We start from the raw sequence: 14842 nt of genomic DNA, 5'->3' as shown, positions 1-14842 counted from the left end.
ACAGAATGATATGTGAAGAAAAAAAGACTCTTTTGGCTTATTGTACCAGTAAACTGCAACACATACAAAGTAAAATTAATCATGTCAAAGAAGCTCAAAATTATCACCACAAACACCTGTTGGGTTCAGAACGACAAATTATTCATCAGTTGAGCAGTCAAGTCAGAAAGATAGAGGACATGTTAGTTTGCAAAGACAGCAGAAAGGGTGTGCTGCTGGTGTTTCCTGCAACACAAGGTATATATGCTTTGTCCTCAGGTCAACCCCACATGATGTCATTACATCAGCATCTTGTTCACATCAGAATTTAGCAATGTAACTCTTTACCACTAATAACAGTTATAGACGCTTTCAAGTGTGAATCACTATCGGCAAGCATTGATCAGCCCACCTTAGCAAATCTTCAGAGAAGTTAAATAAGACTTTATAGTGCTGATTTTACATGTGGCGTTAGCATGCTAATACTAGTTAGTTAGCCCCGTATTCATCTTGCCATGCATTTTGGTGCTTGGTGCTATCGACACTGCTGACTGCCAATCAAATCCAGGTACATTATTATTTCTTTTCTCAATAACAACATAGTCACTGACCGTAATCATTATTACCACTGACAGGTGAAGTGAATAAAACTGATGATCTCTTCATCATGGAGCCTGTAAGTGGGCGTGATATATATTAGGAAGCAAGTGAATATGTTGTCCTCAAAGTTGATGTGTTAGAAACATAAAATGGGTTAGCATAAGTTTGACAAGTGCCAAATGTGATGGCTAGACGACTGGGTCAGAGCATCTACAAAACTGCAGCTCTCGTGGGGGGTTCTAAGTAGGGGTGTCACGATACCAAAAATTCAGTAGTCGGTGCCAATACCAGTAAAATTACACAAATCCGATGCCAATTTCGAATTTTCTAAGATTCCATGTGCTTGAACTTGAAACATGAATCCCTTTATAAAATATTTGAAAAATATCAAAGAAAGAGGACAGGTATAAAGCACAAGCACTTGCCTGCCCTGCCCTGCACATTGGCTCCAGCCCGCACACACACACACACACACACACACCTAATATTAGATGCAGTCATTTGAAGTCACAGACAGGTGGTGACAGGTAGTTCATTTTAAAACATTAACATAAAAATCTGGGCTGTCCAACGATTTAAAAAAAAAAGCCAGGAATGGGACAGCAGCGCAGCACTTGTTTTCAATTGCAAATTTATCTCCAAACGTACTATCCAATTATCAATTCACTAACACAGACCACGCCACATAATGATATGGATTTAGAATGGTTTATTGTACAATATGAATGTGGTAGAACCGACGTTGTGTAGGAGAGAGGGATGAACAGTTGGAGGGATAAGAGGTAAGGGTCGAGAGTAGAGGGATGAAAGGATGGGGGTCGAGGGATGGAGGGATGAAGGGAAGAAGGGGGGAGTCAGGGTTGTAGGCGGTTGGATGCGGGAGAAGGTTTATAGACCAGTGTCGGTTGGTGGTGATGGGACGGGAGTTAATCGGGGAGGTCGAGACTCTGAGTGGGAGAGCCGTCTCTCTGCTTCCTCTTAAGGGAATGATCCCCAAGAGAACTTCAGGCAGAAAGGTGTGCGTGGGCATTTCTGATGTCATTTAGGTTGTGGTGAATGTTTGTGAGGTACGTGGGTACCACAGAGCCCCTGAGGATAGTTAAGTGAAGAAGTTAATGCCACTGACATATACCTTGATTGTAGATGATTTTATCTTGAGGATGGAATGTGCGAATGTGATAAAGTTAGAGAGAGTCAGGATGTCGAATGAAGGGAACGAGAGGCTGTATGCGGCATGGAAAGTTTTGAAGCAATTTCATCTGGTCAGGTACGATGAGAGTGTTCACAGAGCGACGCTATTGAGGATGGCATCTTGGGAAGTGGTAACTAGATGTTCCAATTGTGGGGTCAGTAGAAGATGGTGGCTGAAAATGCCGGGACTGGGGTTGGAATAGGGTCGGAGGCTGGTGCAGATTGTCTGAATCTCTGAAACGAGAAACGAGATAGTGAGTTGGCGACTGAGTTTTTATGGCCTGGATGATGAGAGCCACCTGCCGCCATAGTAGCTGCCAAAGCCGGCGGAAGGGGCTGCATCTGTGAACAGCTGGATATCTTTTGGTGACGTGGTCATCATAAAAGAACGAGATGCTGTTCCAGGATGAGAGGAACTGGTGCCACAGTTTTAGCTTCATCTTGCATGCTTTGTCCTGTGGAATGTGGGTATGGCTTGGACAGCCAGGCTCCTTGGCCGGCTAGGTGGAAGAGGGAGATGGCGTGATCGATTGTAGCGTACTGTATGGAGAAGTCTGGGCTGGGAATTAAGCTATTAATGCTTGGGACAGTCGAGCCATGGGGGGATGAGAGGTCTATGATTAGTCTCTTTTTTCCTGAATATTTCCCGGTGGCTATGCCGATCGGACTGATTCTGAATGTCGGGAAAGGTGGACTGGAAAAAGGGCAGATCATGATTGATTCTCTGACTTCCTTATCCAGGAGTTTATTGATTATGTCGGGCTTGGTGATAGCTGACTGTAATTGTGGCATGTGTAGGAGGAATCTAGCATGACCTGCAAACCTGGGTGGAAGCCGTGTGTAAAACCCTGGATGAGGAAGTTAACGAACTGGCGGTCTGGGTGGCTCTTTAAGGCGGTCACAAGAGCATTGATTTTAATTGAGGTATTGAGATACGTACACAAGATGTGCTTGGTGGGGTTATGAGGGCAGGTTGGTCTGGAGTGGGCTCCGAGGTATCGGCAACTTGAAGCGCTGCATCATAGATCATTGTAGTTGTTACAGACCACCCCCCCGGTCCTGGCAGAGGATTGGTCTTCCTCGCTTATCCACGCCTTTGGGAAGAGGGCTGAGAGGGGTTGGCTGGGTGTTTGCTGGTTTTAGGGTGATAGACGGTGGGAGGGCTGCTGTTGGCAGGCTGCAGAAAATGGCGAGGTTCTGTTTATTTGGAGCTGAGAAGCGAGGCAAAAGAGCGGAGAGGGTGCATGCTGTGGCTGGGTGGGATGGTGCGCCGCACAGGTCACAATGTCTAATGTTCCCCAGTATGTTCCCTGATTAAGTTGCTGCAGGCGTCCGTCAGCTTGAGATGCAAAGAGGATGTGATATGTGTAAAAACCATGACCGCCGAACCACAAGGCTAGGTCTAGGATCAACAACAAGTAGTTGTCCAGTTCTGACCTGCGGTCGAGGACAACGGAACAGATGATGTCACGGTTAAATGAGAATGTGAATGAGAATTCGGGGAAGGTGGAAAATGAGAAACAGGAGGAAATGGAGGATTTTGGCGAGCAGCACCGGCGTAAATCGCTGTTGAGGGTGCGGTCTGTCTGAGTGACAGTGGTGGCCTGTATCGAAGTCGAAGGAGCTGAGGTGGTCAGGGAAGTTGGGATAGGAAAGGTAAAAGCAAGAGAAGAGGAAAGGATGCTGGGATGGAGGGATGCATGTGCTCGGGTTGTTTGTGAAGTCTGAGGAAAAAAGGAGGAGGGTTGATATAACTCTGGGACAGGAAGAGCTTGTGCAGAGTTTGATTCGACCTGGCCCTTTGGGAGGGCTGATTTGGAAGGCTGAGCATCTTGGGCCGTGTGGCGCACTGTGACGTTGCCGGTGTTGCTGCGGACGCGGCGCTGCGAACCCAAAAGTGCTCGGAAAGCTCGGCGAGGGAGAATGGTGTGTTGCTGTGAGTCCGTGAGGAGCTGGAAAAGTTTTGCCTTCTTGTCGGAGCGATGGAAGGGGATGCTACGTCGGCTGAGTGTGTGTCTGAGACAAGCAACTGTCCAGTCGGATAAGATGTCGGAGAGATGGCGGGGTAAATTTGGGCCAGAGTTGCTTTGCCTGTTGCTTGAGCGCCTGGATGTAGAGCAGGTTGGTGATAGCCTGTGTAGAACGGCCGACATCCCTCAGACGCCGAAGACGGGATCTTCCCCTTAGCCTACTTGAAGGCGATGGTCCGACGATGTCGGAGATGTCGGAGGATGAAAGCCGAGAACACCAGGGAATGTGGATAACGGAGCTCCTGGTCCATTTCTGAGGTGAGTTTGTCTCTGCCAGTCTTGTCACGATCAGGGAAGACTGAGTCAAACGAGAAAGAAACGGATGTGGTGTGCTTAAATGCTTCTGGTGCGGAAATGGGACGCATTCAAGGCGTGGTCTTAGTTACGCGAATCTACTTTATCAAACTTCATTTAGGAAGCAACGTTCAGTGTGGTTGCAGCGAAATTGCAGCTCTCTCACTAGCAAATTGACGTTTACGTCGTAAAAAATTTTTTTGGGGGGTAATCATGTTTTGACAAACCAATTGCATATTCATTTGTAACTATGTTCAACTAAGATATTCTGTGAATTTCGCTAGTTTTGAGAAGATACTTGCAAGAGACATGCTCTCGTTCTCTCTCTCCTTCTGAGGCGCATTACTGCTAGGTGCTAGTGCTAAACGTTTGTGCTAGGCTAATGTTAAAACTACAGCATAAGCTACGTACATAACATAAACCATAACATATGTGCCCACCATCCCAAACATCATGTAGCGTGTATTTCAGAATGACAGATTAAAAAAAAAACAAAAAAAAACAGTTAAGGTTCATTCTTTGGATGTTGTTAATATGAATCAGAACTCACCCTGAATTCTGTAAACAAATCTGGATGACAGGTGCTTTGCTAAATTGGAAGTATTACTTCCCTTGGTCTGAAGACCACAGTAGCATCGTTTGCATAATGCTTCTGCGGATTAATGAAAATGCCACGTTCATCTGCCTCATGTGCAAAGTACTTCCATAAACAACACAAGTCGAGGTGGGGCTATTGCTGGAGCTGCAGTTGCCATCTTCCACATGTGGATTTTGTTATGCCATGTGTAGTTCCACTTGTTCGTGACCTACTACTTCTGAATGTAAGTATCGACTGGAACACTCTGTTCCAGTCTCTCTCCCCATCAGTACCAGAGGGGGCGCGGCACCGATTCTAACACTGGAATCAGTGCAAGTGGTACTTCGAAAAATGGGCATTGTCTGTTTTGACATTTTAGAATTGAAAGGTATCGCAAGTATCGGTTCTTATGACATCCCTACTTCCCAGTCTGCAATGGTCAATATCTATCAAAAGAGGTCCAAGGAAGGAACAGTGGTAAACAGTGACAGGGTCATTGGCGGCCAAGGCTCATTGATGCAAATGTCGAATAAAGGCTGGCCTGTGTGGTCCACTCCAAAAGATAAGCTACTGTTGCTCAATTGCTTAAGTTAATGTTGGTTCTGATAGAAACTTGTCAGAATACACAGTGCATCACAGTTTGTTGTGTATGGGGCTGCAGAGCCACAAACCAGTCAGGGTGCCCATGCTGACCCTTGTCCACCGCCTAAAGCGCCAACAGTGGCCACATGAGCATCAGAACTGGACCACAGAGCATTGGAAAAATGTGGACTGGGTTTGATGAATCACGTATTCTTTTACATCATGTGGATGGCTAGGTGCTTTGCTTACCTAGGGAACACATGTCACCAGGATGCACTATGAGAAGAAGACAAGCTGGTGGAGGCAGGTTGATGCTTTGGGCAACATTCTGTGGTATCTGGCAGCAAGATGTTAGCAGCAGATCCATTAAACCTGTAAGGTGCAAGGTGGGTCCTCCATTGATCAAACTTGTTTGGCTTAAATTTCATGTCATTTTATTTATCTATTTTTATTATTTTAAATCTTATGTCGTTTTCCCCCTAAAGTTGAAATCAGATCTTCCACCTGATGATGCATTCATTTTGTAGGTCATTATTTATTTCCACAAAAAGGCACGGTCTGCTCAGTCGTCCAGAAGTACTTCAGTTTCACATCATCTGACTTCAAACAAACCACCCTCCAATTTAGTATGATAGCCAATCTTCTTGCTAATATTTTGGTTCCTTATCTGTAGTTCATATAGAGCCACCAGAGTTAAATTGAGACTGTTTCATAGCCAGTTATATGTAGAATGTTTAAATTCTGATTTAAAAAAATTAAAAACTCATTAATGTCACGTTTAAACACACTGCCAGACAAATTAAAACAAGTAAATGTATTAAATACTGTGATGGAGTGTAACTTATTACATTTACTGAAGTACTTTACTTATTTTGAGTAACTTGTACTTTACTTAAGTAATTATATTATCTGCTACTTTACGATTTCCATCCTCTACATTTTGGAGGCAAACATTGTACTTTTTTAGTCATTAGATTAATTGAAAGAGTAAAGTAACTCATAACTTTTCTGATTGCATGCTGCACCAGAAAAATGTTGACTATCACACCTGATATTTGGCCAGGTCCATAATTGATGAACATATAACCTTCACACACTTGGACCTGTGATAACTATCCTTCACACACTTGGACCTGTGATAACTATCCTTCACACACTTGGACCTGTGATAACTATCCTTCACACACTTGGGATGTATCAGTCTGTCACTGAAGGAGCTGCCCAGTGCTGTGATAGTGAGCTGCAGGGGGCGGGACTCCTTCACCAGCAGCGATGACAGCTTCTCCATCATCCTGCTCTCTCCCAAAACTTGCACTGGGTCAAGAGGGTCTTAGGATGGAGCTGACCTTCTTTATAACTTCATCAAGTCTTTTCCTAACTATTGCCGAGATGCTCTGCTCCAGCAGACTACTCTATAGAAAATGGCTGATGCCACCAAAGAGTCATACAACACTGAGTAAATGAAGCTGTAAGACTTGCAGGCCTCTTTTAAGGACATACATTTGATTAGACTAAAAATACCTGGCAGATCTAGCATAAACAAAGCCTTACCCATATTTCTTGTGACAACAAAGTGCTGTAGTAGAAAACAACTGTTATCACCAATTACAGATGAAATCTCCTTCACAGATCAACAAATTTTAATCTTGATTTAAACCTATTAACCTTTTTAAAACCTACATGTGTACTACTATTCTTGAATACTATCTCTTGTTAGTATGACTGCTCATTTTCTCTCTGGATTTGAAATCAGAGAATGTTTTAAGTTAGTTGTACATACTTTTTACAGAATTTAACATTTGTGTTTTTCGTCTATACAGTTTTGTTTCACTGTCTGATTGTCATGATCATAACTGTCTGAGACATTCACAGACAAACAGAAATAATAAACCACCGTTACATTATCCAAGAAGGACACATTTGTTAAATGAACATCTAAGAGACATGTAATAAAGCCAATTACACAAAATCTTTCCATACAATCATCACTTTTGTAAATGGTAAACAACCACAGATCATTGTTTATATTATTATTATTATTATTATTATTATTATTATTATTATTATTATCATTATTGTTATCATTATTATTATTATTATTATTGTCCTTTTTCTACATTTAGCAACATGTTGTAAAATGCTGAAAAGCAGAGTGTGTGTTGAAAAAGCATTCACTTGAAGTTGTTTCTGGCCCTTGTTTCAGAGAAGTGAGCATCTCCATCGACAGCACAGATTTTGCGTGAGGGCAGGCCTGATGGTTTGATCCCTGAGCCCATAGATGAGAGCACTGAGACACCTTGGAAGGATAGTCAGGCACACAAAGCATACATTGTAAATCCGTATGAGGGTTAATCTCCCTACTCTTCTAGCAATGGATGTTATGATGGTGGAACTCAAGGTGGAGGTAAGAATCAGGCTCAGCTGAATCAGGTGAAGCAGAAGTGTTTGAAGAGCCTTTCTAGCTGAGGCTTTGTCTGTTGAGGCAGACCTTGCTACCAGAGCTACACCAATGTAGGAGGCAAAGATTACTACACCAACTGACAGAAAGAGAATGCTGACATACGCTTCCTCAAAATTATAAAAGATTGGTGCGAAAAACATTGCTTCCTTACTGCAAAAGTCATTAATATGAAGATCAAGGGAGATTGTTGTGAACACATATAACAGCATAAAACCTCGAATGAGGATGTGAATAAAACTGAAGGACCACACCAGAGCAATGATGATGCTCAGGCTTCTCATGGTAAAGATGGCAGCATGCCTCAGAGGATAGCACACAGCCACAAATCTCTCAAATGACATCACAGCCAAGGTGAGAGGGGAGATGGTGATAGTTAAAACTGAGAGCAGAATGAGGGGACCACATACATAATATGACATTCTTATCCCTAAAAAAGCCAGAAAGTAGAGCAGAAGGTTCGACACCAGTGTAGCAGTATCTGCAAAGAGCAGGTTGAACAGCAGGATGTAACGGGATGTCTCACAAAACACCTGCTTTGACCTCAGGGTGAACAGCAAAACACTGTTAATGTAGAAGGAAGAACAGCTTGATCCAACAGATAACGTGCTAAACAACATTATCTCATCTGATACTTGATACTGCAAATAAGTGGTGATATTAGCCTTTGGCTGCAACACAGACAACATTACAGAATGATATGTGAAGAAAAAAAGACTCTTTTGGCTCGTTGTACCAGTAAACTGCAACACATACAAAGTAAAATTAATCATGTCAAAGAAGCTCAAAATTATCACCACAAACACCTGTTGGGTTCAGAACGACAAATTATTCATCAGTTGAGCAGTCAAGTCAGAAAGATAGAGGACATGTTAGTTTGCAAAGACAGCAGAAGTGGTGTGCTGCTGGTGTTTCCTGCAACACAAGGTATATATGCTTTGTCCTCAGGTCAACCCCACATGATGTCATTACATCAGCATCTTGTTCACATCAGAATTTAGTAATGTAACTCTTTACCACTAATAACAGTTACAGACGCTTTCAAGTGTGAATCACTATCGGCAAGCATTGATCAGCCCACCTTAGCAAATCTTCAGAGAAGTTAAATAAGACTTTATAGTGCTGATTTTACATGTGGTGTTAGCATGCTAATACTAGTTAGTTAGCCCCGTATTCATCTTGTCATGCATTTTGGTGCCTGGTGCTATCGACACTGCTGACTGCCAATCAAATCCAGGTACATTATTATTTCTTTTCTCAATAACAACATAGTCACTGACCGTAATCATTATTACCACTGACAGGTGAAGTGAATAAAACTGCTGATCTCTTCATAATGGAGCCTGTAAGTGGGCGTGATATATATTAGGAAGCAAGTGAATATGTTGTCCTCAAAGTTGATGTGTTAGAAACATAAAAATGGGTTAGCATAAGTTTGACAAGTGCCAAATGTGATGGCTAGACGACTGGGTCAGAGCATCTACAAAACTGCAGCTCTCGTGGGGGGTTCTAAGAAGGGGTGTCACGATACCAAAAATTCAGTAGTCGGTGCCAATACCAGTAAAATTACACAAATAAACGAATTTTCTAAGATTCCATGTGCTTGAACTTGAAACATGAATCCCTTTATAAAATATTTGAAAAATATCAAAGAAAGAGGACAGGTATAAAGCACAAGCACTTGCCTGCCCTGCCCTGCACATTGGCTCCAGCCCGCACACACACACACACACACACACACACACACACACACACACACACACACACACACACCTAATATTAGATGCAGTCATTTGAAGTCACAGACAGGTGGTGACAGGTAGTTCATTTTAAAACATTAACATAAAAATCTGGGCTGTCCAACGATTTAAAAAAAAAGCCAGGAATGGGACAGCAGCGCAGCACTTGTTTTCAATTGCAAATTTATTTCCAAACGTACTATCCAATTATCAATTCACTAACACAGACCACGCCACATAATGATATGGATTTAGAATGGTTTATTGTACAATATGAATGTGGTAGAACCGACGTTGTGTAGGAGGGATGGATCGGGGGTCCGGAGAGAGGGATGAACAGTTGGAGGGATAAGAGGTAAGGGTCGAGAGTAGAGGGATGAAAGGATGGGGGTCGAGGGATGGAGCGATGAAGGGAAGAAGGGGGAGTCAGGGTTGTAGGCGGTTGGATGCGGGAGAAGGTTTATAGACCAGTGTCGGTTGGTGGTGATGGGACGGGAGTTAATCGGGGAGGTTGAGACTCTGAGTGGGAGAGCCGTCTCTCTGCTTCCTCTTAAGGGAATGATCCCCAAGAGAACTTCAGGCAGAAAGGTGTGCGTGGGCATTTCTGATGTCGTTTAGGTTGTGGTGAATGTTTGTGAGGTACGTGGGTACCACAGAGCCCCTGAGGATAGTTAAGTGAAGAAGTTAATGCCACTGACATAGACCTTGATTGTAGATGATTTTATCTTGAGGATGGAATGTGCGAATGTGATAAAGTTAGAAAGAGTCAGGATGTCGAATGAAGGGAACGAGAGGCTGTATGCGGCATGGAAAGTTTTGAAGCAATTTCATCTGGTCAGGTACGATGAGAGTGTTCACAGAGCGACGCTATTGAGGATGGCATCTTGGGAAGTGGTAACTAGATGTTCCAATTGCGGGGTCAGTAGAAGATGGTGGCTGAAAACGCCGGGACTGGGGTTGGAAGAGGGTCGGAGGCTGGTGCAGATTGTCTGAATCTCTGAAACGAGAAACGAGATAGTGAGTTGGCGACTGAGTTTTTATGGCCTGGATGATGAGAGCCACCTGCCGCCATAGTAGCTGCCAAAGCCGGCGGAAGGGGCTGCATCTGTGAACAGCTGGATATCTTTTGGTGACGTGGTCATCATAAAAGAACGAGATGCTGTTCCAGGATGAGAGGAACTGGTGCCACAGTTTTAGCTTCATCTTGCATGCTTTGTCCTGTGGAATGTGGGTATGGCTTGGACAGCCAGGCTCCTTGGCCGGCTAGGTGGAAGAGGGAGATGGCGTGATCGATTGTAGCGTACTGTATGGAGAAGTCTGGGCTGGGAATTAAGCTATTAATGCTTGGGACAGTCGAGCCATGGGGGGATGAGAGGTCTATGATTAGTCTCTTTTTTCCTGAATATTTCCCGGTGGCTATGCCGATCGGACTGATTCTGAATGTTGGGAAAGGTGGACTGGAAAAAGGGCAGATCATGATTGATTCTCTGACTTCCTTATCCAGGAGTTTATTGATTATGTCGGGCTTGGTGATAGCTGACTGTAATTGTGGCATGTGTAGGAGGAATCTAGCATGACCTGCAAACCTGGGTGGAAGCCGTGTGTAAAACCCTGGATGAGGAAGTTAACGAACTGGCGGTCTGGGTGGCTCTTTAAGGCGGTCACAAGAGCATTGATTTTAATTGAGGTATTGAGATACGTACACAAGATGTGCTTGGTGGGGTTATGAGGGCAGGTTGGTCTGGAGTGGGCTCCGAGGTATCGGCAACTTGAAGCGCTGCATCATAGATCATTGTAGTTGTTACAGACCACCCCCCGGTCCTGGCAGAGGATTGGTCTTCCTCGCTTATCCACGCCTTTGGGAAGAGGGCTGAGAGGGGTTGGCTGGGTGTTTGCTGGTTTTGGGGTGATAGACGGTGGGAGGGCTGCTGTTGGCAGGCTGCAGAAAACGGCGGGGTTCTGTTTATTTGGAGCTGAGAAGCGAGGCAAAAGAGCGGAGAGGGTGCATGCTGTGGCTGGGTGGGATGGTGCGCCGCACAGGTCACAATGTCTAATGTTCCCCAGTATGTTCCCTGATTAAGTTGCTGCAGGCGTCCGTCAGCTTGAGATGCAAAGAGGATGTGATATGTGTAAAAACCATGACCGCCGAACCACAAGGCTAGGTCTAGGATCAACAACAAGTAGTTGTCCAGTTCTGACCTGCGGTCGAGGACAACGGAACAGATGATGTCACGGTTAAATGAGAATGTGAATGAGAATTCGGGGAAGGTGGAAAATGAGAAACAGGAGGAAATGGAGGATTTTGGCGAGCAGCACCGGCGTAAATCGCTGTTGAGGGTGCGGTCTGTCTGAGTGACAGTGGTGGCCTGTATCGAAGTCGAAGGAGCTGAGGTGGTCAGGGAAGTTGGGATAGGAAAGGTAAAAGCAAGAGAAGAGGAAAGGATGCTGGGATGGAGGGATGCATGTGCTCGGGTTGTTTGTGAAGTCTGAGGAAAAAAGGAGGAGGGTTGATATAACTCTGGGACAGGAAGAGCTTGTGCAGAGTTTGATTCGACCTGGCCCTTTGGGAGGGCTGATTTGGAAGGCTGAGCATCTTGGGCCGTGTGGCGCACTGTGACGTTGCCGGTGTTGCTGCGGACGCGGCGCTGCGAACCCAAAAGTGCTCGGAAAGCTCGGCGAGGGAGAATGGTGTGTTGCTGTGAGTCCGTGAGGAACTGGAAAAGTTTTGCCTTCTTGTCGGAGCGATGGAAGGGGATGCTACGTCGGCTGAGTGTGTGTCTGAGACAAGCAACTGTCCAGTCGGATAAGATGTCGGAGAGATGGCGGGGTAAATTCGGGCCAGAGTTGCTTTGCCTGTTGCTTGAGCGCCTGGATGTAGAGCAGGTTGGTGATAGCCTGTGTAGAACGGCCGACATCCCTCAGACGCCGAAGACGGGATCTTCCCCTTAGCCTGCTTGAAGGCGAAGGTCCGACGATGTCGGAGATGTCGGAGGATGAAAGCCGAGAACACCAGGGAATGTGGATAACGGAGCTCCTGGTCCATTTCTGAGGTGAGTTTGTCTCTGCCAGTCTTGTCACGATCAGGGAAGACTGAGTCAAACGAGAAAGAAACGGATGTGGTGTGCTTAAATGCTTCTGGCGCGGAAATGGGACGCATTCAAGGCGTGGTCTGAGTTACGCAAATCTACTTCATCAAACTTCATTTAGGAAGCAACGTTCAGTGTGGTTGCAGGGAAATTGCAGCTCTCTCACTAGCAAATTGACGTTTACGTCGTAAAAAAATTTCTTGGGGGGTAATCATGTTTTGACAAACCAATTGCATATTCATTTGTAACTATGTTCAACTAAGATATTCTGTGAATTTCGCTAGTTTTGAGAAGATACTTGCAAGAGACATGCTCTCTTTCTCTCTCTCCTTCTGAGGCTAGCTAGTGCTATAACGTTTGTGCTAGGCTAATGTTAAAACTACAGCATAAGCTACGTACATAACATAAACCATAACATATGTGCCCACCATCCCAAACATCATGTAGCGTGTATTTCAGAATGACAGATTAAAAAAAAAACAAAAAAACTGTTAAGGTTCATTCTTTGAATGTTGTTAATATGAATCAGAACTCACCCTGAATTCTGTAAACAAATCTGGATGACAGGTGCTTTGCTAAATTGGAAGTATTACTTCCCTTGGTCTGAAGACCACAGTAGCATCGTTTGCATAATGCTTCTGCGGATTAATGAAAATGCCACGTTCATCTGCCTCATGTGCAAAGTACTTCCATAAACAACACAAGTCGAGGTGGGGCTATTGCTGGAGCTGCAGTTGCCATCTTCCACATGTGGATTTTGTTATGCCATGTGTAGTTCCACTTGTTCGTGACCTACTACTTCTGAATGTAAGTATCGACTGGAACACTCTGTTCCAGTCTCTCTCCCCATCAGTACCAGAGGGGGCGCGGCACCGATTCTAACACTGGAATCAGTGCAAGTGGTACTTCGAAAAATGGGCATTGTCTGTTTTGACATTTTAGAATTGAAAGGTATCGCAAGTATCGGTTCTTGTGACATCCCTACTTCCCAGTCTGCAATGGTCAATATCTATCAAAAGAGGTCCAAGGAAGGAACAGTGGTAAACGGTGACAGGGTCATTGGCGGCCAAGGCTCATTGATGCAAATGTCGAATAAAGGCTGGCCTGTGTGGTCCACTCCAAAAGATAAGCTACTGTTGCTCAATTGCTTAAGTTAATGTTGGTTCTGATAGAAACTTGTCAGAATACACAGTGCATCACAGTTTGTTGTGTATGGGGCTGCAGAGCCACAAACCAGTCAGGGTGCCCATGCTGACCCTTGTCCACCGCCTAAAGCGCCAACAGTGGCGACATGAGCATCAGAACTGGACCACAGAGCATTGGAAAAATGTGGACTGGGTTTGATGAATCACGTATTCTTTTACATCATGTGGATGGCTAGGTGCTTTGCTTACCTAGGGAACACATGTCACCAGGATGCACTATGAGAAGAAGACAAGCTGGTGGAGGCAGGTTGATGCTTTGGGCAACATTCTGTGGTATCTGGCAGCAAGATGTTAGCAGCAGATCCTTTAAACCTGTAAGGTGCAAGGTGGGTCCTCCATTGATCAAACTTGTTTGGCTTAAATTTCATGTCATTTTATTTATCTATTTTTATTATTTTAAATCTTATGTCGTTTTCCCCCTAAAGTTGAAATCAGATCTTCCACCTGATAATGCATTCATTTTGTAGGTCATTATTTATTTCCACAAAAGGGCACGGTCTGCTCAGTCGTCCAGAAGTACTTCAGTTTCACATCATCTGACTTCAAACAAACCACCCTCCAATTTAGTATGATAGCCAATCTTCTTGCTAATATTTTGGTTCCTTATCTGTAGTTCATATAGAGCCACCAGAGTTAAATTGAGACTGTTTCATAGCCAGTTATATGTAGAATGTTTAAATTCTGATTTAAAAAAATTAAAAACTCATTAATGTCACGTTTAAACACACTGCCAGACAAATTAAAACAAGTAAATGTAGTAAATACTGTGATGGAGTGTAACTTATTACATTTACTGAAGTACTTTACTTATTTTGAGTAACTTGTACTTTACTTAAGTATTTATATTATCTGCTACTTTACGATTTCCATCCTCTACATTTTGGAGGCAAACATTGTACTTTTTTAGTCATTAGATTAATTGAAAGAGTAAATTAACTCATAACTTTTCGGATTGCATGCTGCACCAGAAAAATGTTGACTATCACACCTGATATTTGGCCAGGTCCATAATTGATGAACATATAACCTTCACACACTTGGGCCTGTGATAACTATCCTTCACACACTTGGACCTGTGATAACTATCCTTCACACACTTGG

General features: G+C 44.0%; 1 protein-coding gene across 1 annotated transcript; it reads right to left on the bottom strand.

Annotated features, from left to right (window-relative positions):
- Positions 1–7452: 7452 nt before the first annotated feature.
- Positions 7453–13786, bottom strand: LOC115593860 (odorant receptor 131-2-like). The gene is made up of 4 exons (XM_030437536.1): positions 13771–13786; positions 12364–12540; positions 12006–12241; positions 7453–8382 (listed from the first exon to the last, which is right to left on the bottom strand). Exons 1-4 carry the CDS (start codon positions 13784–13786, stop codon positions 7453–7455), a joined length of 1359 nt encoding a protein of 452 aa, XP_030293396.1.
- Between the last annotated feature and the right edge of the window lie 1056 nt (positions 13787–14842).

This window comes from Sparus aurata, chromosome 13 (genome assembly GCF_900880675.1).
Source record: "Sparus aurata chromosome 13, fSpaAur1.1, whole genome shotgun sequence".
Taxonomy (NCBI): domain Eukaryota; kingdom Metazoa; phylum Chordata; class Actinopteri; order Spariformes; family Sparidae; genus Sparus; species Sparus aurata.
This window is presented reverse-complemented; position numbering and strand designations above follow the sequence as displayed.